General features: G+C 37.0%; 1 protein-coding gene across 6 annotated transcripts in view; it reads right to left on the bottom strand.

The window, feature by feature from the left end:
* RPGR (retinitis pigmentosa GTPase regulator) overlaps window positions 1-25,264 on the bottom strand; it is a 51,317-nt gene that overhangs the window by 12,721 nt on the left and 13,332 nt on the right. For 3 of the 6 annotated variants that reach the window (XM_085549186.1, XM_085549188.1, XM_085549190.1), the window contains 8 exons: window positions 20,719-20,877; window positions 11,051-11,206; window positions 10,348-10,472; window positions 9,403-9,585; window positions 8,880-9,045; window positions 7,484-7,584; window positions 7,006-7,071; window positions 991-5,965 (listed from right to left, as the gene is read on the bottom strand). In XM_085549186.1, coding sequence (XP_085405312.1) covers window positions 2,999-5,965; window positions 7,006-7,071; window positions 7,484-7,584; window positions 8,880-9,045; window positions 9,403-9,585; window positions 10,348-10,472; window positions 11,051-11,206; window positions 20,719-20,877 — 3,923 coding nt within the window. In that variant the 3' untranslated portion in view covers window positions 991-2,998. Of the gene's footprint in view, window positions 1-990; window positions 5,966-7,005; window positions 7,072-7,483; window positions 7,585-8,879; window positions 9,046-9,402; window positions 9,586-10,347; window positions 10,473-11,050; window positions 11,207-20,718; window positions 20,878-25,264 lie in introns of those variants that run through there. The other 3 variants (XM_015884557.3, XM_032449319.2, XM_015884564.3) reach the window with 1 other exon arrangement.

The following is a 25,264-nucleotide window of genomic DNA, read 5'->3' as shown; positions in this document are numbered from 1 at the left end:
GCAGCACAGTAGCTTCCAGCTCCTTCTGTTTTTTTTCCCAATATGTGTGCATTGGTATAGGGGCGCTCCAGATGGGCAGCTGGTCTTGTCAGCTCTTTAATGGATAACTCTTTAATTCCTTTTAAGTATATTCTTTGATTTTCCCCATAGGCTTCTCCTATTGCCATAGCAATAGGAGAAATTCTCCTTCAAGGAAGGAGAATTATCACATAGAAATGAAGTATTACACAGGAAAAGTATCGCCACATTTGCTCAATTCTTGTTGCTTTCTTTTTTGCCAGGTGTTCACAGATTGCAACTGACAGAAGCAAGTTATTGGTGCAAGACAAATCTTTGGTCTGGGCAGTGGTGTCCATTGTTTTCTCTATTTCTGGATATTTTTTTTTCTCTACTTAAAAACAGTTTGGGAGTGCTTCTGCCATGTTACTTAAGTAGTGCACATAAATCTTTTTCTATCCCATAATAAAAACCAAGGACATACTGAATTTCCATAAAACCACAACTACCAAGCTTTATAAATCAGTATGAGTCAAACTAAACAAAATTCCACTCCAGTTAATGCTGATGAAGTTCCAAACTCCCCCAAAGCCCAGAAACATTGGCATAGTGAACAATTTATGTAACAGTTCTGTGGAAAACCCTTAGAAGAACTGCAGAAATGCTCTGCTTTTCCCTTACCACAGGAATGATCCACAAAGCAATACAAAATCAATTTTAATTTCAACAAATATTTTTCCAGACAGAATAAAGGAGATGTCCACACTTGGCTTTTTAAAGACTCTTGGGAAACCTTGGGAAGCCTTATACTATCAGTGTTTGTTAAGCGAGAAATGACAAATGGTCCCTACTTGCCTAAAATGTGAGATAAAATGCTACACCCAAACCATAAAGGACTATTGATTCCTATGTGGATCTGAAATCAAAGCGCCCACGTTTTTTTTTCTCTTTCTCTCTCTTGGAAATACTGTTCATAACAACAGAATATTCTTACAGCACAGCTTTCTTCCAAGGCTGAATTTCAGAATCACAAGTAGATCATCATATTCCAAGAAACACGATTTTAGAACTACAAAAATACTTTCCACTATTGCTCCAAGTTTAGTCACAGTAACATCCTAATCTTTCCTAAGAAAGATAAAATAACACAGTTTAACTCCATTTAGTTTTAGAAGTAAACAATTTCGCAGTACTTCAGCGATAAGGCAGTACATCTACAGAAGAGCTAAAGACTCCATTGCAAGAGTGAGCTGTCTTCTTGGGGAGTGCATTTAACTGTTAAAATATTTCCCTCTATCAGAATTTCATTATACTTACCTTTTTTCCAAAGACTTACCCATCCATACCCACGTCAAGACAGTGTATTCCAAAAAGTTATAAAGGTTGAAATTAATTTCACAGGGACAAAATAAAGTCACTGGACTATTTTTATTATAGTTATTACATAAAGCACGCAACTGAAATTGATCTTACCTTCAAACATGGGATATGGAAAGGGTGGTTGACGTAGGAAGGATTGAACCAAACAAGAATGCACTAACAAAGCATTAAATCTACCACAGCCTTCTTAGAAAATAAATTCTGGAGACATTGTGTCAAAGACAGTTTAATGTTAATATCTTACAACATTAAAAGTGTTTCATAATCTCAACATAAGTATCGATTCTGTTAATATTTTTATTGAGTGGCATTTACTCGTTTTTGGTTTCCTTCTTCAGTATCCATTTTTAGTAAGGTTTAAATAGGAATTCTTCCAGTGAATGTCAATACTGAAAGACGTTTACAAAATTTCCTCAGACCACCCATTAGTATAGTACTTAACTAGTAATGTTGAAGGACAAGAGCTCATATCCCTTCTTTCACTGGTTCAGACTCTAATAACAATAATGCAGCATTACAAAGACCAAACACATCTTTCAAGATTTGTTTGTGTATAAGTATTAGTATACTTTCTCATTTTAAAAAATAATTTAGACTTCTGTGCCACTTTTGCTACTATTGCATCTACTTTCCTGGTTTGTTACAGCACCTTCTTTCTGGAGATCCCTGATGTGGTTTTTAGGAAGGAAGCAAAAACACAGATCTCCTCCAGTATGGAGAAGCTTAAGTTCTGACCCTGAAAACCCATATACTACTCACTCTGCAACAAAATATAACCCCCTCTTTGGGAACCTTGGATTTCTCTATAGAGTCTTTTCTCTATTGCACAGTATGCACAAGTAAATAATGTTTTTACAGGTATATATTTTCAAATTCCTAATTATGCCAAATCATAAAAAGTAGCAAGCAAAAATTATCACTAGGGATAATGTATTCTCACTACAATGCAATCCTGACCAAATTCTGAGGCTTTTATGCGTGCAATTGTGTGCTGACACCAAAATATGAAGTCAAACTTTAAGGCCTTTAGAAAAGCCCTAGCCACCTTCTGCCCAGGCTTATGTTTCCATTTTCCTCTCATATACTGACCCATCTGTACTTGGCAACTTGTCCTTTAATTTATGCTGAGTATTTGAACAAACATTCTACCTACATATGAATAGAAAATAAGTAGGGGGAATGAAAATGGAGTGATAACAAAATTTTAAGATATGTATCCTTAATGATTTACTGCCATTCTTTTCCTATAAGGCACATTAACAAGTAAGCTACAACTAAAATTCATGTATTACCTCAAGAAATCTGATTCAGATGCAAAGATTACACTGTTACAATGTATAATTCATGTTATCAGCATGAAGTTCTAATTTAGGCAAACACATCCTGCCTCATAAGTAGTTCTTTCAAATCTGTGTCAAACATGATAAAGATGATTGTTTAAATGATTTTATCAACAAAATATATGATTTATCCCATAAAAGCTTCTCAAATCCACATCTTTTTCATTTTTCAAAAAATAGGCACTTAAAATATAACAAATTTTTGGCTACGTTTAAAAATCAATTTGCCATTGTTTCAGATACTCCTGAGTAGGCTCAAGATGAATCTCCACTAGTCTATACTATTTTAGTGTTAAATAATGAGGCAGCACATTGTTCCAAAATTGTTCTGAATTATGCAAGCCATTTGCCACATGCTGTTTTGACTTCATTTTTTGTTTGGAGCTGTTTAGTACAGCAGAACTTTCTGTCCTCCCTGGTTTTCTGGCTTTGCTTTTCTTTTGTGGAAGCTTATTATTAACAACTTTTCTTTCATCTTTTGTTTTTTGTTCTTCTTCCTCTCCTTCTTCTCCCTCTCCATCCTCCTCTTCTTCCTCCTGACCCTCATCCTCATACTCTTCATTTCCTTCTTCTTCTACTTCCTCTTCTTCTTCCTCCTCTTCTCGTCCTTCTTCCTCTTCTTCCTCCTCTCTTTTTTCTTCTTCTCCCTCTTCCTTTTCCTCTTCTTGCTTATCCTCTCCCTCTTCTTCCTCAGCTCCCTTTCCTTCTTCCTCAATTACTTCTTCCTCTTCTTCTGCTCCTTCTTCATTCTCTTCTTCTAGTTCTACTTCCTCTTCTTCCTCTCCTTTTCCCTCATCTTCTTCCATCTCTTCTCCCTCTTCTTCATCTTCTTCTTCTTCATTTCCTTCCTTCTCTTCTTCCTTGTTTTCATCTTCTTCTCCCTCTTCATTTCCTCCCTCCTCCTCTTCCTTGTTTTCATCTTCTTCTCCCTCTTCTTCATTTCCTCCCTCTTCCCCTTCCTCATTTTCATCTTCTCCTCCCTCTTCTTCATTTCCTCCCTCCTCCTCTTCCTTGTTTTCATCTTCTCCCTCTTCTTCATTTCCTCCCTCCTCCTCTTCCTTGTTTTCATCTTCTTCTCCCTCTTCTTCATTTCCTCCCTCCTCCTCTTCCTTGTTTTCATCTTCTCCCTCTTCTTCATTTCCTCCCTCCTCCTCTTCCTTGTTTTCATCTTTTTCTCCCTCTTCTTCATTTCCTCCCTCCTCCTCTTCCTTGTTTTCATCTTCTTCTCCCTCTTCTTCATTTCCTCCCTCCCCCTCTTCCTTGTTTTCATCTTCTTCTCCTTCTTCATTTCCTTCCTCCTCCTCTTCCTTGTTTTCATCTTCTTCTCCCTCTTCATTTCCTCCCTCCCCCTCTTCCTTGTTTTCATTTTCTTCAGCCTCTTCTTCATTTCCTTCCTCTTCCTCTTTCTTGTTTTCATCTTCTCCCTCTTCTTCATTTCCTCCCTCCCCCTCTTCCTTGTTTTCATTTTCTTCAGCCTCTTCTTCATTTCCTTCCTCTTCCACTTTCTTGTTTTCATCTTCTCCCTCTTCTTCATTTCCTCCCTCCCCCTCTTTCTTGTTTTCATCTTCTTCACCCTTCCCTCCTTCTGTTTCCATCTCTGCTCCTTCCTCTGCTTCCTCTTCTTCTCTTTGCTCTTCTACTTCACCCTCCCTCATCTCCTTAGCCCTCTTATTTCCATCTTCCCCCTCCCATTCTCCTTTGGATATCTTTTCTTCTTCCCTCCCTGAGAAGGCTTCTTCTAATTCCTCCTCTTCACCATCTCGGTCAGTCTCCCTTTCTTCTTCTTCACTTTCCTTTCCATCTTCTCCTTCCTGTTCTGCCTCAACCCCTTTTTGTTTCTCCTCCTCTGTATTTTCACCTTCTTCCTCACTCTCATGTCTTCCTTTACTTCTATTTTGTTCCTCCTCTTCCTTTTCAGTTTGTTTCTCTTTTACATACTCCTCCTCTTCATCAGTATCCTCCTTTTCTCCCTCACTCTGTATTTCTGCTTCCTCTATCAATGTGCCTCCTTCATCTCCTTGAGCTGTGACATGTTTTTCATTACTCACTTCAACATCTTCTGCATCCCCATTTTCACCGTCTCTTTCAATTGGTGATTCATCTATTTCACTGTCTTCATTATCTTTTCCCTCTTCGCCTTCATCACTTTCTGCTGAAATGATGCTGTCTATATCTTTTTCATCCTCAACCTCTTCATCTTCTCCCTCTAGTTCAACGTCATTGTCAACTGTTTCAGTCAGTTGACATCCATTTTCTTTTTCACTTTCGTCTTTTTCACTGTCTTCACTCTCCTGCTCTTCATTAGATTCCTCATCATGTTTTGTATCTAACCGTCTATCCTCATCAGATTTAGCTTCGAAGTATGTCTCTTCCTCATTCAGACTTTTTAGATCAATGGTTTCTACATACTCTTTCTCATCATTTCTAGCTTGCATCCAATCAATCTCACTGCCTACTTTTTGTAATTCCAAACCTTTTACATTTTCTGCTTTTATTGACTTCTGGATCTCTCTGCCTTCATAGCAGTACCCTTTAATTTCCCTACTTTTAAGAACATATTTTGCAAGATCTTTACTATTTTCTTCACTTGAAGACGATGATGTAGTTTCAGCTATTTGTTTAAATAACGGGTCCTTTTTTTTAAACTCCCTCTGCTTTTCAGTACTTTGTTTCCCTCTTTCACATGTACTAGATTTTTCAACAGCACTCACTATTCTGTTTCCACTTTCTACTGCTTCTTGACTTCCCTGCTTTTTAACAAAATTGCATTCTTCTACAAGTAATGAACCATTCTGGGGCTGATTATTGGATGCAGATGGAAGAACATCAATTTTAAGGGATTGCTTAGACCTGGCAACTTTTAACTCTTTATCAGAATAATTTATTTCCTCACTGGGAAAACCACCAGTTATTCTTCCTCCGATAATGTCAGGACTTTCTGAATATTCTTTTTCCCTTTTACCTAATTTGCATTTGTCCTTGCTAATGTGTTGAATGCTGCTTTTTGAAGTACTAACACTTTGTGTGTGCTGAGATTTACTTTTCCTTGTATTTCTTTGGGCCACAGGCTTCCCTAGAAAGGCACTACTGTTTTCTAAATCTGCACTTTGTCCCGTTGACTCTGAAAGCAAAGACTGCTTTTGTAAGGAACCAGAATCTAATTCCGATCCTTTCTGCATGAAATCAAAACCAACAGTTTGCAGCCCACCTTTACCATCTCTTTTCAGTTTCAGATTTTTATTGTTCTTCTATTCCACATGAGAAGCAGAAAATTAAAAAGAAAGAAGGAAAGCATTAAGAACAAGCAACAGACAAAGAAAATACTACAGAAACAACTGAACAAGAAAAGAAAGTTTATGTGACGTGACTAAAAGATAGCAAAAAGGGTGGAATATTATAAATGAAATGGATTTAGAAGTACATGTATAAGAAGAATGCAACATGCTTTTGATGGCAAATCTACTGCTCTTTTTTCACTACGTATGCACTCAAAGTGAATGCAAGAACTCTGTAGGTATGACCACAGTTAGAGCACATGCAATGTGTGAAGGAGGCAGTGTGAACAGAATAAAAAACTGAAGTTCTATTATACCTTCCTTCACTTGGGAAATCTTGTGATGCACTCACTTTTATGCTTTTTCTGAAGATTCTGATAATCTGTTGACTTACTGCTTTACAATTTGCATCTACTTAGAAAATCCTTCAAAATGTTTTTTGTTTGATTGCTTGTTTTTAATATAGAATGAAATGGTAATGAAATATACCAAAATGCTGGAAGATTGGTATCATTCTAGAAGTGAAACAGGATAGTAATTCAAAAGTATTCCAATTTTATAACTAAGACCAGTATTACAGTCCCTTTAAATATACTCTATAGTGATTCTCTGTAAATAAGATCTTTACTTATACTGTAACCCAAATGTCAAAATATTTTGCTATCGACAAAACTGCAAACATCTAAGTTAGTACCAGAATTTATAAAATGCTATGATAGTTTATGATAGTTTCCTGTCCCTTAGACTGGCAGTGTTTTACACTCTTGTCACCTCAGACAGTGCTGACAGTGCAAGTTCTATGTGTCTGCACAAATCCTCCCTCACCACAGTTAGCTTCTTAGACTTTTACCTCATGGAAAATTCAAACATCAGAAAGAGGGGGCCTATAAAATTTGCCTAGTGTTTGTTAAAACTCAAAGCAAAACAATAAAGTTCACGGGTCATACAAGAATTGCAGATATTTTAAGCATCAATATAAGGTAGGTATTAATAATAATAATTATTTACAGTACCTTTTGTTTTTGAATTGGTGATAATTTTAAGGACTGGTCACTGGAGTTCAATGTCATCGCATGTGTCTGCAAAGAATGAAATCTCTGTTAAAGAATGAATAAAACAAACTATGAAAGGCTGCATAATGACATCATTTCAACATTCTGAAAATACTTTTTCATTGGAGAACCTAAAAATATTTTTCAAGCCACATAACACCTATTAAATTGCTAGTTAAATAAATTATATATGCTATTGTTTCCACATAGTAACTTAAAACTTCACATTATTTCAATGGAAAAGATGCAGGATAACATTTTGAAAGGTTTCTCTGTATCTCCACCAGTGTCAAGAAACACATTCATTTATTCATTCATACATTATGCCAATAGGGCTAGGTAAACATTCTATACTAGAATCTGAAACATGACTTAGCTGCTTTGTTCTCCCCATGTACAAGAACATACAAGTCGTAGTTTACTTAGTAGAATATCTTACCATATTTAGGATGTCAGTCGTATCTCCAAGGTTTCTGGCATTATTTTCATCACCTGAATCGTCTGCAGAGCCTTCACCAGGTTCATCTTTTATATGCTTTTCTTTAAGGTAAATGTAAACAATTAGCATCTAAGGAAATGGTACATACCAAGCAGCATACCCCACTCTTGTAAAAGAGAGATTATATTATCCCTATTTTACTGATATCAGGCTGAAGTTTGGAGATTCCCACTTCTCCCAGTCTAAAACACAGCAAAAACAGTTCCACCTCATTTTTATCAGCATTAAAATTAAATGCAGCTAAACAATCTACTGTCAGCATTTTGTTATCTGATAATTTTTGAGGCTTTTGAAGCATAAATGTTTCATGAGACAAAACTTTTTTGCCTTTTTTTTTTTTTTTAATAATCTCTTTAATACTAGTGGAACAATTAGACTAAATTATTTGCAGTCATATTATATATATTGCATATTACCTGTGTAATGGATGGATACACCAAATTTAGTAATTTCAATGCAGCACTATAAAAATGTGCCTACAACATTTTCACATTTGCATCAAGTTCATTAGCTTCCATATGGTACAAACCCCAAGGTTTCAGATCTCAGAACACTCTAAAGGCAATTCAATCTTCACCACATTGCTTAACCTGGAATCAACATGGTCATACTAGCAGCTCAACAAATAAACATCTTAATTCCAAATTAATAACTTTTAAATTGAATTTGACTGTCGAATGAATTGGAACAAACTTTTACATAGAAACACCGCATACTGCAGTCTATGGCATTCCTCCTTCCAGGAAATCACACATGGTATGGAACTGTACTGGAGAACCTGTGCACATGTTCAGCCTAGTATCACCGTTGTCCAGCTTTTGGCATGAGACAGGATATTCTGAATCCTGATTATCTTAGATACAAGAGAGTGAACAAGCATTTCCAAAGGAAGAAGAAAGCTCCTATAGGAATTATTAGACCCTTTTTCTTACTGGAGGTCTCCATTAGGCATTTCTGAATCTTTAAGATTTAGTTTCCTAATCACTTTTTCTCTGTAATTCATTTCCTTAATGAAAACAGAGAAAGTGGTTATTGATTTCACAGTAATTTATGCTGTCATATTTCTACAGGACTGTGGAAACAAGTACAATTTAGCCATTGTCTTTCTTTCAATTAAACCTCTAAATCTTTAAGCATGCTTTCCAAACATGAACCATGTTTAGGCCATTTCTCTTATGCACTTCTCAACATCTATGTTCTCATTCTGATACATCCTCATGAGTTAAGGCTGAACCAGACCCTTCTTTTGTGTTGAAACTGAGCATTCATTTATGCTTAAACCAATCCAAACTACATAGTTCTCAGAAAATGAAAACAAAATGTGGGGACAAGTCACCTTTTTCATGATGTCTCTCCTTCACAGGCTCGGGTTTAGGAACATTTATTGTAGAAATACATATTGAGGTAGTGTTGCTAGGCATGGGCTGTGAAGATTCTAAGGAGCATTCTCTCTGTGGAGGCAGAGTTCGTGCCATCTGAATGAACTGTTCTGGTGACCGTTCCTTTAGAAGATTAAAAAACACATTGAGACATATTGAGAAAATTTTTTTTTAGATAAAAGTACTTGTTTCCTAAATACCATTGAGGTACTTAATCTAAAGTATCACTGCATTTTTACAAAATATAGGAGTGGTGGAGTTAGTTTTCAGACAAGAAGGTGAGATGACCCATCTCACTATGCTGCTCAAGGAAATCCCATGTAATGTGTATCTGCAAATAAAGCAGAAGAAACTACTACTTGAAGATGTAACAGGATCTTAAGATTATGTTAGGATGATCACAAAATGTTCCCCTTTGAAAATTTGTAGTATTTTGCTTCCTGGAAAAAGTATGGGAACTCTCAACAGCTCTGAATTTACCCTCTCTCGACGTCGTATTCGTGCTGATGTTAATTGTAATGTGTTTGTTGCTAGTGAATCTCCACTCATTTTAGAGACAGTAGAAATCAAATGGCTCTCATATGTATCTTCTAAGAGTATCCCTTCAGATCCTTTTGGTCTTGGAGTAGCAAAAACCAGCATGTGACAACCACCACAAGCAACCTAGAGCACAAAACAAAGTTCAGATTATTTCATTTGCAAGTATCAACACAAGGATCTCATTTTCTTACCATCATCACCAGTCATGTAGACTACAAGAAAACAGAATCAAAAGTAAGAGATGTTACTTCAAATCTAGTTTCTACCGACTTTAAATAAAAATACATAATTACCATTACTAATGACTAACGATCTATGTTTATTTCTCCTTAGTTAAATGAATTTTATTTGCATTCAGCAAAACATATAATCAGGCTACAAAACTACTGAAGCAGAAGAAAGCAAAGCTATTTCCACTGATTTTCAAACAACTGTAGCAAATTATTTTGCTGTAAGTCAAATGTGAGCCACAGATAACTACAGTGACATCCAGAGCAAATTGCTGCTCAGGACTACATCCAGATGACTTTTGAAAGTCTCCAAGAAAGAGACTCCACAATATCTCTGGGCAACCTGTGCCAGTGCTCTGTTAACCACACAGCACAGAAGTGTTTCCTGATGGTAAGATGGAGCTTCCTTATGCCCGCTAACCCTTGTTATGCAACTGGGCACCAACTAATAGTTTGGCTCATTTTCTTTGCACCTTCCTTTCAGGTATTTATTATGCATTGACAAGATTACCTCCAAGTCTTCATTTGTCCAGGCTAAATACTGATTAAAATGTATAGGAAAAAAACATTTTGTAATGAAATTTCATCTCTCTTTAATAATATTCTATAAAAATACAAACATTTTGATGTCTGTGAAGCATGTAAAAAGTTTTACCAAAAGGACTGTGAAGCTCAAGAAATTAGAACACAGTGCAGGATCAAACTGATTTGCAAAATTCTCTTCTCCAAGGCCTAACTTTCCATGTCGCCCATCTCCAAAAGTAAACATGAGGCCATTTTCTGTATGTGGGAAAAAAAAGGGTATCATTAATAACAGAGGTTCAATACAAAAACAGGACAAAAACACAAAAACATTATAAAGTAACAGACCAAGCAAGTAAAGAATATTTCTCACCCAAAAGCAAAAACTGAACAATTATTTTTAGATTCTCAACAGATGAATATACTCTAAAAATATGTATGCTTTCAGACAAAGGACTGTCTAAGATTAGAGTTAGTCTAGACAGTTTTGGAGGGAAAAAAAAAAAAAAAAAAAAAGAAAGAAAGAAAGAGTAACATTGAAACTGTGTGGCAAAACAAAGGCTTCTAAATAAAACTACTTGTTAACAAGACATGCTTATGAGGATATAGTTCCCCAGGATTTATCATACACAGAACCATGCAGCAATTCCTTAAACTGAATTTGGCTTTGTCACTATTCTAGTTAACCGCTACAACTAATAACTTCACATATGCCTTCTTCTACTCCCTGTTTTATAATATATACTTAAAATATACATTTTAAAATGTAAACATCATGAATACTTCCACAGCATAGAGAAACTAAGAGTGCATTGCAGAATTTGTTCACTACATACCTGCTACTACAGCAGTGTGACTCTCCCCACATGTAACATTATGTATTTTATGTCTCCCCAAGTGTTCCACAGACTTTGGTTCAGAAGTTTTAAAAAGTAAAGTGCCATGTCCCAGCTGTCCATACTGTCCAAGTCCAAAAGTATACACACCTGTTTCTGAAAACATAAGGGCAACGTTAGCAACAAATATACCACTATCTACATAGTAACCCATTTTTATTAGCCAAATGGAAGGCTGAAGACATTAGCATCAAAAAGCACCATTTTGTCAATACAAATATTAATAAAAATGAACTTACCAATTAATTAAAAAAATAATAATGAAAAAAAAAACAAGCAAAAATATACACAGAAAAGAATTCTGAATGGTTCACTATATATATAGTTATTGGGCTTTTATGTACTACAGTTAACTCAAGACTACAGTGTTTACATACACAAGCATTTTCAAGCCAATTTCTGGTTACCTCTGTGTATACTGTATGACTCCAAATTCAATAGTCCCCTTTAAACTACAACTAATTGGTGTGGATGATCCCAGAACAGTAAGAGAACAGGTTTCAGTGTTCTCTTTCTCTACCAAATCAACCCTGCACTAAACACAGAGAAAACTATAATTGCATTATCTTGTTACAGGATAACAAACTTTTCACATTTTTTTTCCCATTCAGTGGAATGTCTTTGTCATTAATCCCTCACAACAGGGAAGACTGTGAAGCTTAGAAATCTTGATGAGGTCACAACTGAAAAGAAAAATCCAAACACTAACTATTTTTGGAAAAATAAATTTTCTTGGAGTTTTACTCCCTCTTTTTTTTCCTTTTGCCCCTGCAATTTGTCAACAGAGGACAAGCTAGAAAAGTACTGATTAGAAATAGCAAAAAAAAGGCAAAACTGAGACCTGGAAGTAGTGTATATCACTGCCATGAACATGGTATAGAGCAGCCATCTCAGTATCTTCAAGACAGGAATGAGCATTCAAAGCTGAACATATGAAACAACAATTTGAAGAAGAATCTTAGTTTAAGTACTTCTTTTTGTCAAGGGAATGAGGTCACTGGTTCTGCTATGCTGGACCTTGTCCTCACCAACAAGGAAAGGCTAATGAACAACGTGAAGTTCAAGGGCAGCCTGGGCTGCAGTGATCACAAAATGGTGGGGTTCCTTACAATCCTTTTGGGGTCAAAGAGGGTGTGCAGGAAGCTTCCTACTCTGGGCTTCAGGAGAGCAGAATTTGAACTCTTCAGGCAACTGCATGGCAGGGAGACATGGGGTAAAGCCCTGGAGGGCAAAGGGGCCCAGTAAAGCCAGTCAGTTTTCAAGGACCATCTTCTCCGAGTCCAGAAGCCCTGAGAAAGAGGAAAGCGGGCAAGAATGCCAGGAGGCCTCTGTGGATCACCAAGGAGCTCCTGGATTTACTTTGGTACAAAAGAAAATAATACGGTGAGCAGAAGCAAAAGGAAGTTACCTGGGAGGTCTACAAAGAAGTTATCTGAGTAGCCAGAGATCAGGTTAGGAAAACCGAAAGCCAGAATGAATTAAATCCAGCCAGGGACATAAGGGGGAACTAGAAGAAATTCTACAGATGTATCAGTAATAAAAGGAAAGCCAAGGACTTGTACAAAGCATTAGACTCTGTTCTGCATGACATCCTGTTGCCTAATTGGAGAAAAATGCATGGACCACTCACTAGATAAGGAATTGGCTGGATGATCACACACAGAAAGTTGCGGTCAACGGCTCAATGTCCCAAGTGGAGACTGGTGACAAGTGGCATTCCTTACTGATCAGTGATGGGACTGGTGTTATTTCACACCTTTGTAGGTGACATGCACAGTGGAACTGAGCACACCCTCAGCAAGTTTGCAGACTACACCAAGCTGAGTGGTGCAGTTGACAGTGGGAGGAACACCATCCATAGGGACTTGGACAGGCTTGAGAGGTGAGCCCATGCCAACCTCATGAAGACCAACAAGGCCAAGTGCAAGGTCCTGCACCTGGGCCAGGGTAATCCCAAGCATGTGCATAGGTTGGGTGGAGAATGGCTAGAGAGTGTGGGAGGAGGAGAAGGATATGGGGTTGTTGATTGATGGAAGATTCAACATGAGCCAGTGATGTACACCTGCTGCCCAGAAGGCCAACTGTGTCCTGGGTTACATCAAGAAATGTGCAACCAGCAGGTCAGGGGAGGTGATTCTGCCCTCTACTCTGCTCTTGTGAGACTCCACTTGGAGTACTGTGTTCAGTTCTGGGGCCACCAACAGAAGAACCTGGGATTGTAGGAGCAGGGACATGAAGATGATCAAAGGGCTAGAGCACCTCCCCAGAAGGACAGGCTGAGAGAGCTGGGATTCTTCAGCCTGGAGAAGAGAATGCTCTGGGGGACCTTATAGCAGCCTTCCAGTACATGAAGAGGCCTATAAGAAAGCTATACATGCCCTTTTTTATAAGGGCATGTAGCAACAGGATGAGGGGAAATGGCTTAGAAGTGGAAGAAGGTAGACTTAGACTAGAAATCAGGAAGAAATTATTTACTGCAAGGGAGTTGAGACATGTAACAGGTTGCTCAGAGAGGCTGTGGATGCTCCCCCCCCAGAAGCATTCAAGGCCAGGCTGGATGGGGCTTTGAGCAACCTGGTCAGGTGGGAGGTGTCCCTGCCTATAGCAGGGGAGATGAAACTCGATGATCTTAAAGGTCCCTCTGAACCCAAATCATTCTATGATTCTATTAATAGCCAAGTAAATTTAGTGCCACAAAAGTAATTTTCTCTGTGTGAATCTTCCTTGGTTTCTCTTGAAGCAGCCACAAACTGGAGAAATATTAAAAACAAACTATGTTACCATTCCCCCAGACTAATCTTTCACTACTGTCAGGGGAAGTGAAAGATGGGACAGATTTGATAATACCACCATAATAGCAAATGTATTAACTTATATTGAATGTCAATTTCAAAGGAATCATGACTTAATACTACGACAATAAACACAGAAGTTTTCTTTCTAGAAACCAGATTGACATTTCTGCCTCTCTCAGAATTGTTCCAATCAAAGATGTCATGAATTTACTTCATAAAAAAGAATATGGATTCACACTATTTTAGATTGGAAATAAAAAATACTTACTAAAGCCATTTATCTGCTATCTGTAATAGTAAAGCTCCCTCTACTGGAAATATCAGGGCAAGAAGGCAACATCTGAAGGACTCTTTATGAGTAAAACAATGTATTCAAATTTTTCTATGACATTTAGACATTCTTACTGAGAATAAATAAATGACGCCTTAAAGATAGTTCACTGTAAGTGAACTGAAGAAGTCTTATCTTCATTTTAGTAAACAGCTTTCTTGGGACAGTTGTTTCTGTAAATCCTACTTAAGAGTATGTAATTTGTTTTCACAGTTCACTGAAAAGCAGAAGATCTTGTCATTTTCAAATTATCCAGCTCCATCTGATTAACATTATTATTTTGAATGACGTTAGAGTTGTTTCATACTATCTTTAATCCTAGATGGCAATGTTTTCATAAAAAAATGTCTAGTCCTCTAAAGACATCTATGTGTAGACTTTAAATGTACAGGAACTATCTTCTTTCCCCACATGCAACTGACAATGAGAGCAGAGCAATCCAAAACCAACTTAGGCTGCCTTTATAAGATCAATGAACTTTTCTTCTGCTTCTCTGTACCATTGCTACCTACATTTTGCTCCTAACACTCATTAGTCAGTTATCAAGGTACAGAAAGACAAAAATGTTACTGCATTCTTAAATGAGGCCAGACCTTATTCATTCTGAGCTTTATTTTGCAAATAAGTTTGCAAATGAATCCAAAAAGGGATACAGTTGCATTGTTGCCTCCCTCCTGTCCTCAGTCTTAATAGTGATACGGTAAGATGAAACAAGTGGAACACACTGCCACCAAAAGGGCAGATGTCACTTCTCCATTCTCTCTCTTAATCCTTGTTTACTCTGTCTCTGCAGCTCACTTGGCTGCAAAGAAAGCCAGCTCAGCTCAGTGAGCCAGGTTTGTTTTGTTCTGCATTTTAACTGATGTTTCCTGTGGAATGGTGAAGACAGTACCAGAGTGATTACAAAGGGATAAGAAAGACAGGTGACTGCAGCAGCATGAGGGGAAGAACCAATTCTTCAGTGAACTATGAAGATGGCTTAGTCATATTAACAGCACTCAGAGGAAAGTAAGTGAAAGCCATTGGCTTCTTGAGCACTGGGACTGCTTCTCCTTCACTTTCAACATATATATATATAAATATATATACATATATACATATATATATGTATGTATATATGTATATATTTGGAAGAGCAGAGGTATTTCCAATTAACTGTGTTTGAAAGGGCTTTGTCTACCTTTACACATATCCTCTAGATTACATAAGAACTCCTAAATCTCAGTGACAGTTGTCACTATACATGAAATATTCCCAAGCAAGAATGTAGTTTTCTTTTTAACACAGGCTATTTACTGAGAGAACTGAGGGAGCACCAAGAGTCTTTTTTTCAGATCCACACACCCCTAGTTACAAATTCAAGGGTACACTCAAAGTGTCAAATCTTCAAGAGAATAATAGAAATACAGATATGCCCACAGGTCTCCATATATCTTCATTTCACTCGAATGTTATCAGATGTACTATCTCTTTCAAAAGGTTCTCTTGGCTTTCTTTTCTTTTAGAGGACCTGGAGACAGAATATGAAAAATCCAGCATTTTACATGTTAACACACTGGTCTGCTGTACTGTAACGTCAAACGCTGTATTCTTGAAGGACTATCCCACATCTTTCTTTGAAGAGACACCCTTGCTTTCCCTCCCTTCAGAGCATAAAAGGAGGTAACATATCTTTTTACAGAGAGGATTATTCACAAAGGATCTGCCATCATCTGAAAAAAAAAAAAAAAAAAAAAAAAAGAAAGGAGGGCATGGGGAGATATTAAGGCCACTCCCAACCACCTGTTTCTTCTTCCCTTCTAGATTCAAAAGACGCTTTTATCCTGACGTCTTAAAAGCTTTCATGAAAAAGTACACAATTCGGGATTGCTCCTCTCAAGTTTCTTTTGAAAGCTATGATACCCAAAGCTTTCATTTTCAGTAGGAATCATCTGCAAGAATCCTGAGTAACAAGTTTTTTAGTCTCCGAGTAAAAGAAGTCATCTGAGATGAGGATACGATATTGAACTGACTGACAGACGGTCAAGAAAGGAGCAAGTCTATCCTGCAATAAAGACAGGGACCTTTTGCATCGACTGAATTTTTAACCATTATTCCCTTTACTCTCTATACCAAATACAAATATTAAAGGCAGAAGTAACAGTAAGAGTTGTAGAGATTATGGTTTCCAATACCATATTAAAAATCTTTAAAATATTGTATATTTTTTTAAAAGTTTGATGTTTTTTTTTCTTTTTTTCCCCCTTAATATGGCCATCAGTGATAGCAATATTTTATTTTTTATTCTCCAAAAAGATAAAATAAAATTCCTATTTTGTAATTTCAGACTAAAAAATGGAATTATTTTCACACTTACATTCCACTGTTTACTTTGACACACTGCTGGAGTGATTTCCAACAATAGTTTGGTCAAATAATGCATATAACAAAGGTTCTTATTATACAAAATTACCAATAAAGTAGAAATGACAGTCATAAGAAAGAAATCAAATGAAATGCTTTGGAACAGACTAATTATGTACGACAGTCAGGAAGAAACTTGCCTCATACACAGTAAGATAACTGGATTATGCTTTCTTCTAATTTGATAGACCCTAAGTAAAACTGATGACAAGAAATGAACCAGGATGTACAGAGTTTCTACATACCACATTTTGTCCTATCTTATTCCTATGTCAAATGAGACAACGAAATGGGGAGCCAATCACTCTTGTTATTTAAGAGTAAAATAATACACCCAGAGAAACTGGGTTGCCAAACAGCAACTATTTTCAAAAGATACATGAAATTCAGAATTTCTTCAAAATTGTACTACTTTAGGAATTCACTAATTTAATAAATTGAGCTTAAAAGAAATATAAATGTTTCCAGTCCTCTTTGAAGAGGACTTCAAAGAGATCCTTCATCAGAACTCTAAATCACGCCGCTTCATCTTGGGATGGAACAAATACTTCAGTACTTATTCAAGTGCATCCCGTTCCATGCCCACCGCCCTGTGGTGCAGCCTCTTTCCCTGACCCCCAGCTGCCCCTCCCCTGGCACAGCTCCATGCCGTTCCCTCGGGCCCTGTCGCTGTCACACAGAGCAGAGCTCAGCGCTGCCCCTCCGCTCCCTGTGAGGAGCTGCAGCCGCCATCAGGCCTCCATCAGCTCCTTTGTCATAAAGGAAATTAAGTTTGCTAAACAGGACCTTCTGCTCATGAATCGGTGTTGGCTAATGACTGCACTGTTTTTCAAGAGTTTTTCAGGGACTCTCAGAATAATCTTCTACATAATTTTACAAGCCACTGAATAATAATAACAGTAGAATTACACTAAAAATTCTCTACCTGACCTTTCATTCCTAACACAACTATCAATCTTTAGGCATACATATTTTGTCAGAGGATACTGTTTTCTTCCTCTCTTGACTCAAATGGATCTACTGGCACTCAACACTGATCTACTGCCAGCTAAGCCAACACCATATTTATGTACCTTCAACTACAGCATCTATTTCCATATGTAAGTGAATTCTACATAGTAACACACTGACTTACTATGTTACTTTCTTCACTGTATTTGTAGTTGTGTTCCACTTTTACTTCCTGCAAGATTTAACTGTAGTGCTGATGTCATCCAAGTCTACAGCCTCCTACAAAGCCTCTGTAGAAGTCATTTGTTTTAATGATTTTTTATCACGTGAAACACCATTAAAACAAAATATCTTTTGGTTGGTTTCAAATTTATGGTTAAAAAAATCAATAATGATAATCTAATTCTTTTTGCTGAACTTCACTTTGTAATTCATAAAATAATGCTAGGATTTATACACTTGCTAGCCTCAAATTTATGGTAATATTTTTCACAATAATCATAATCCGATTTCATGCAAAGAAATTTATTTTATGGCAGAATACTGCCAGGGTGAGACTGTATGCTGGAGACAAAGGCTTTAAAATGTAGACAAATGTTTGCATTATCTTTTTGATTGACTACTATTATTTCCTCCTCCCAGAGGAGCTTTGTTTTACCTAGAATCTTGCAGCTTCTCTCATCATTATATGTAACCTTTTCTAGCCCATCGCTTCCACCTTTATTCTCTCCAGTGGCTTGCAGTACAATATCACATCAAATTACTTAAAATTCCCCTCAGTTAGATTTTCATTTTATATTTTAGAAACTTTGCTCACTTAACCTTGAAGGCACTCTGTCAGGCTGACAATAGATGACTATTTAGCATTTCCAAAATTCAGATTTAAGGACTAATAAAACCTACTTATTTTTACAACTTTTACATTTGGGTAGAAGATTACTTTCAAATATGCTATACAGTCATGGAATTCATCACAAACCAAAAACCTTTGATATTCTTGTTGTCCTCTGGACTCTCTGACTCATTTTACGCCCTTCAGAAAATGTGATGGTCAGACTGTACACACTCTACTGGTAGAACTCATGAGAGTGCTTCACAAAATGGAATGCAAACTCAGTGTTTTTACACACATTACTTCTTTTTACCTATCTAGGATGTTACTATAACAGCCCTATATGGCTATCTTCTTTGCAGTGCGCTGTGTACCTGTCTACAAAGAATCTCTGTCAAGACTGTTCAAAAGTACCATGAAAATCAAAAGATAATGAAATCTAATGGCTGCTGTCTTGTGAGAAAATAAAATTATATTGGTCTTATCTTACTCGACTGTGTTATTTTCTAGTTGTTTATCAACAAGCTGCTTAATTGTCTCAACACTCCAACACAGCTATTGAAGCTATAGAGATCTGTAATTTTCAGGCTCTTCAGACCCCTCATCCATCCCCATGAAGTTCTTGAGGTAACAAAATGTTTCTAAGAATCTCAATTCTTGAAGAAGTTCAGTGTGAATTTTCATTAGGTCCAGACTGTTTGAAAATATTCAGTGTAACTAGTAAGGATATAACTTACTACTCCATTCTTCACAGTTATTTTTCTGCTTTACAACCAATTCTGTATAAAAATTATAAGAAACTTTGCTTTTCTCTCCTACTACAGTTTGTTGGTGGTGGTGGTGTTGGCTTTTTTGTTGTTGTTATTTTTTGGGTTTTTTTGCTGTCTAAAACCATCATCCTTATTCGCAAGCAAACCCCCAGATAAATTAAACACTTGAGTATTTCGAGACCAAATGGTAGCAATTTTAGTTCTGGTCACAAACCACCACTCAAAACCATACCATTACTTTGCACAAATACAGTGAACGCATCTAGGGACAGTCAGCATTACTACAAATGAAATTATGACAAATAACTATATTGTAAAAGTTATTTTTTTCTTCTTTAGAGATTCTCATTAAAATTTCTAGAAATACTCCACAATTTTTCTTGCATTTTGTCATATAGTATCCTAGTTCACTCATTCACTCACACAAAACTTTAAAAAGTATTTATTATATACACAAAACATTAGTTAACTAACATTTTTTTCTGGTACTTACTGTACCAGACATCATCCCAAAGGCACAAGAGAATCCATTTTCCACCAGCACCCTGATACCCTCTGTAAACTAATGGAAAGAGCTCTAATCACACAGGAAACTTTCCATTCACATCTGCCGACTGAGATATTTCAAAATGTGCTGAAAAGGATTTGCAATACAGTAATACATGCTATATTTAATCTTCCAAGTACTATAAATACAACCTTGCAAACTAATATATATAAGGTTATTTGGTGATTTTTATATTTTTATAAATGTTCAGTGTGCTGTATTCTGTTCTAGTTTTATACGTATGTTAGAGATTCTGCTCAAAGTCACAAATAAATTCTGTATTATAACAAGAGATATTGAAACCATTTAGGCATCCATTAGATTACGCATCTCTATCATTACAAACAGACTGCTAGTTGAAAAATGACTTTCTAATTATCACATATTCTGGGTCATGCAAATTCACTACAGAATGGAAGTTTCCCTCTAGAACTTTCTCCTGAGGCTCCTAAATCCCGCTTTCAAGTTCCTCAGACGTAAGAGACATTGATCATTGGTTTACACAAGGAGATATTAGCTTGTTACAATCACATTAAGACACTTAGAGTTTGTAAAGTATTTCATCAATGGTATCTATTGGAGCTAATACTATAAATAAGAAGAGGTTATCATAATCTTACATTTCTTCACATTACGGGAATCCTGAACTGTATGGAACCAAATGGGCTTCCAACCATGCATGGTATGCTGCACTCTTCTTTTACAATTAGCTTGTAAAATCAGTCCTGAAGCAAAACGATAAGCACGGCGCAGAAGGTCAAGCTATATGCACAGTACAGCACAGACCTGTACTTACTCAGGTTAACCATCGTGTGGACTTCAACCTATTTGATGTACAATGGTCTTCTGCTCAGAAGCATTACAGAGTCCTACTTTTTGGTAGCATGTAAGCAAGCTCTTTGAAGTAAACTGAGATAACTAACCTGGAGAGATGTTAAAAAAAAAAAAAAAAAAAAAAAAAAGCATTTAAATACCATACCTGTAAGCACCACTGTGTGTTCTCCACCACAAGCGACCTTATTAACTTTTTCCCTAATTCCCAGTACAGGCTGCGGGACTCTACTGTTCTTTAGCTGCTCAGGTGATAATCCCAGCTTTCCATTGTCCGGTTCCCCAAAAGTGTAGAGTTCACCATCTCCTGTAAAAATACAGAACAAGATTCCCATAACGCACTCAGAAGCAAGCTTGTGTTGTCAAGACAGCTGCAGACACAAGTCAGTAATACAGAAAAGTATATGAATACTACAGGCCAACCAAACATATTTGTAGGATGATTAAATAGTTGTGCAAAGCAGTATGCTTTGATGGGATATGGAAGAGCAAAATTTTAACGCAACCCTCTCTCCAAGACAAGAATCTTTAGTCTGCAAAGAACACCACTCGTAAGGAAAACTGTTGATCACAGCCTGAACCTCTGATTAACCGTCTGAGGCAAGCAATGAGTCAGCTGTGGGAGCACAGGTGAAGGTAATTCAGCTGCGCTCCCAGAAGGGGTGGAGCTTGGCTCCACCTCTCCTAGATCCCATTTAAGGGCTGACCACCACTAAGGCAGCATCTCTTTTTGGAGACTGCTCCTCTGTGGAGTTCTTGTGGTAAGCACTCATCTTGACTGAAGGCCTCAGAGTTGGTGAGGATATTATCCAGGATTGTGGCCAGGTGACTTTTAAATAACTCCAGGGAAAGAGGCTACACAACTTCTCTGGGCAGTCTGTGCCAAAGCACAGTCACCCTCACAGTAGTTTTTTCTCCTGTTCATATGGAACTTCCAGTGTTCCACCTTGTAGCTGTTGCCTTATCCTACCACTGGATGCCACTCAGAAGAGTTTGGCCCCATCTTTTTTACACTCTCCCTTCAGATACTTACATTCACTGATCAGATCCCCCCGATTTTTTTCTACTCCAGTTTGAACAAGCCCAGCTCCACAGGAGAAATACTTCCAAACCTCAATCATTTTAGTAGCCCTTCAAGTACCACACTTGTGAGCCACTAAAGTACATCCTTCCAGATGTTCTTAGTTTCTCTTTCATTCCCAACATGTTATTTTTTTCTCCTTCATTAATGATATTTTCTCCTTCCTGCTGCACACACAGATTATTTTAAATGACATCAATAATATTAAAACAATTTGTTTATTTGCATGTATTTGTTGCATTCTTCTACACTTTTTAAGGGGTATTTTGTAGTCATTATAGTCTGTGTTTTTTAAATAAAGAGCAGACTATCTCAGGTGCAGAAAACTATATTTCATTTCAAAACTACATACTGGCTTTATGGCTCTCTGTTCAGTCTGAACTATTTTCTATTTTAATCCCGGACTTCATTCTTATGTGCAGAAACACACTGAATAGGCTTCAGTAACTGATACTTTGCAGTTATGTGCTGTTTTTTAAATTCTAAAATACTATCCTAATTAACAGCAAACAATCAACCACAGCATGAGAGCTTCTGTAACCAAAACATTCCATTGATTCAAGAGGTGTCAGTGCTTCTACTGCGAGGTTTTATTAGACATTGTTAAACAAACAACAACAAAAACAACAGCACTTTTTGAAGGTAAGTATGAATATTTTAATACTCTTGTACTTGCCATGTAAGGAAGTCGCTCCAAAAGAAATGCTTCCTATTTATTTCCACGGAAACTTGAACAGATACAAAGATCACAGTAACACGATTTGATAGAGAAAATTCTCAACTTTGGAGCTATTTTTCAACATTGTCACCCCAAGCTCTGCATATTCAGCAGTGACAAACAAGAGCCTGCAGCTCTTGCAGATGTACAAATCTGCACTAGCAGAGACAACCTACTGTCACCACTGCTGAAATGCACCACCCATCACCTCACTGTGTTCACATTCACTGTCTGGTCCCCATAACGCTCAACAGGTGTTGATGAATGTCAGCGGGTGCATGGAGGAATTCAATGATGCACCTTTGCTTCATACATTCGTCCATTGTGTCAGACTGCCCCTCTGCTGCCATCTGTCACACGGCAACAAAATGTTCTGGAATACTGGTGGGAAGGTTCAACCTCTACTGTCATACTACCAACATCCACCTCTGACACTGTGGGCCAACATAATAAAATGGGAGGCATTACTTTTGGAACAGACCTCATATTTCTAGAAACAAGTTCAAGAACCCTGAAAAGCACTTAGCTAACTATGTATGCAATTCTCTTCCAAGAGAACACAGCATTTTATTTTGAACACTACTGCACAATAAATATTAATCCAATCAAGATCTAATTAATGGGATTAAAGATAGAAATGGTCAAACTGCCACTGACTTCCCAAAATAATCAAGTTTATTATATGTTTTAAACCTAATAACCCAGCTGACAAAGAGAAAGCCATTTACTGAGGTGATTTTGGAACATACTACGCATCATTTTAAGTCATACAGTAGTCTAGAATTAAGGAGAATAGCTATCAGGCACAAAAAAGACCGAATCAAACACAGATAAATTTTCAGAATAGTTACATGAGTGCAGCGTATCTGCATTTTAAGGACAGTCCATTCAAAGTATGGAAACCATGGAATCTGGTTGTTCCATTTTCTACTCACATATGAGCCCTCTGTCATTCTTGCATACCGAACTTTCCTTAGTGTGGTACATTTCTGCTTTCACTATGCTTTAGCTCACAGCAAGATGTCAAGAAAAAGAATACACCAACAGAAAACTATCTTTGCCCATAGAAGACAAATGTGCACAGTACTGGGATCCATATAACTTTCTTTTCCTTGACTGTCTGTTATTAACGAACATCCTGTCCTGGAGAGGGCACTCTGTGACCACACTATGTATTCTAGTGTGCCCCCATTAACCATCCATTTTAACCCAAACATTCCTGTGATGCTATCAGTCTGCCTAGCCAGCATACAGTTTATACCAAATATAAATGCATTTGGAAAAGGAGCCATATGGTGCCATGCTTATCAGTTCAACCTGGCAATATATATATATATATAAAGTTCTATATACTACAACAATGTTCTGTTAGATAGTATACTGTCTATGCTATATTTACTATACACATTAGATAGTATACTTCTCAAAGTATAAGTTGTGTTTAAAAAGACCAATTTTAGTAATACTGCAGTACTGTAATAACTGGTATGTAACAGATATTGGAAGCTCTCTATTAACAGTTTCTTTCAAGTCTTCCATAGTAATAACAGTGGTCTAGGATAAAGTTCATTTGCATGGATGTCAAGGGAACTAACATTGATTGTGTACTTACTTGAATTACTGTTAAGTATTAAAAATAACACTAGTTATTACCAATTATAGTGTACAAGACTAAACTGTACATCTAAAACACATGGAAAACCCCTGCTATGCAAACCTGTAAACATGCTTTAAGGCATAATTTGACGACTAACTGGAAATTTAGGGAGAAAACCCCATATCTCTATTTAATATGAATATTACAGGTACTATGTAATTACCCATTCTGCTATGTTCTACCACCCCTCAGAGGCAGAATACTGAGGATGTCAACTACTGTCCTAAGCCAGTCTAGCAAATACACAACAAGCATTTTCAATAGGAAATAAAACAATCCCGTAAATTGTAAAAGCATCTTTTTCCTTTTTCACACCAAACCCTTTAGCAGCATAATGCCTTCCTAACCAGGCTGTGAGAAAAAAAAGAATAACTACATTTGCATTCAGACTCAGTTCACAGAACTTCTAAACTCATAATTTAACGGCTAGCATCAAGGATCACAGCTAAAATAATGTGTCATTATAGTGCACTTAAATGAATGCATAAAGCTTTATTTTTAAGTTCTGTCTAGCTATATACCTGCATTAGTGCAATAGAAAATTATTTCCATTAAAGTCCAAAACTAAACTTCTCTTTATTTAAGTTTTCAAAGAAAACTGTCAGCAAGGGCACAAACAATAAATGTCAAAAAATATTTCTCCTTTCACCATAAAAAGGTGAACAGCAAGGCAGTCAGGTTTAACTTTTTTGCGGAATTTGCAGGCACTGAACATTAAGACTTCCCACCTCAGAACCAGGCTTGTTTAAACAGTAATGCATTCAACAAGTTCCTGTTTCCACAGCTGAAAACCAGTTTATCATCTTACTAACATTTTAAGAGGCTCAATTTCTCTAATTCTCGATTCCTTTTTCTCAGCCCTCTCCACTGAACATTTCAGCTCTCTCAGAGCACTCAACACATCCTTGCTTTTAAACACTTGCCCTCAGCCCTTCTTTAAAATGAGAGCTTTTGTCACATCCCACTATAGTCTTGTACGAATCACAGAACTTCAGTTCTTGGCTCTAAGGCAGAAAAACATACCTTCTTGCTCTATTCCTTGAAGTAAGGACATTTGTTTCCATGTATTTCAAGTTCAGGATGCTGCAGAATTTCTAACAGTTGCCGACCTCTTTACCAGTCAGAGGTACTTAAATGTTTTACAGTAATAAAACACCCGTGATAGAAGTTGCATACTATGAGCATAACACCTGGTTAATACTTAGTCCTCTTAAGAAGGTCTCGTTCTGTTAACAGTA

Source organism: Coturnix japonica, chromosome 1 (assembly GCF_054131305.1).
Source record: "Coturnix japonica strain WE chromosome 1, WE-NBRP24, whole genome shotgun sequence".
NCBI classification, from domain to species: domain Eukaryota; kingdom Metazoa; phylum Chordata; class Aves; order Galliformes; family Phasianidae; genus Coturnix; species Coturnix japonica.
Note: the sequence above shows the minus strand (reverse complement) of the source record. Positions and strands in the feature narration are given on the sequence as shown.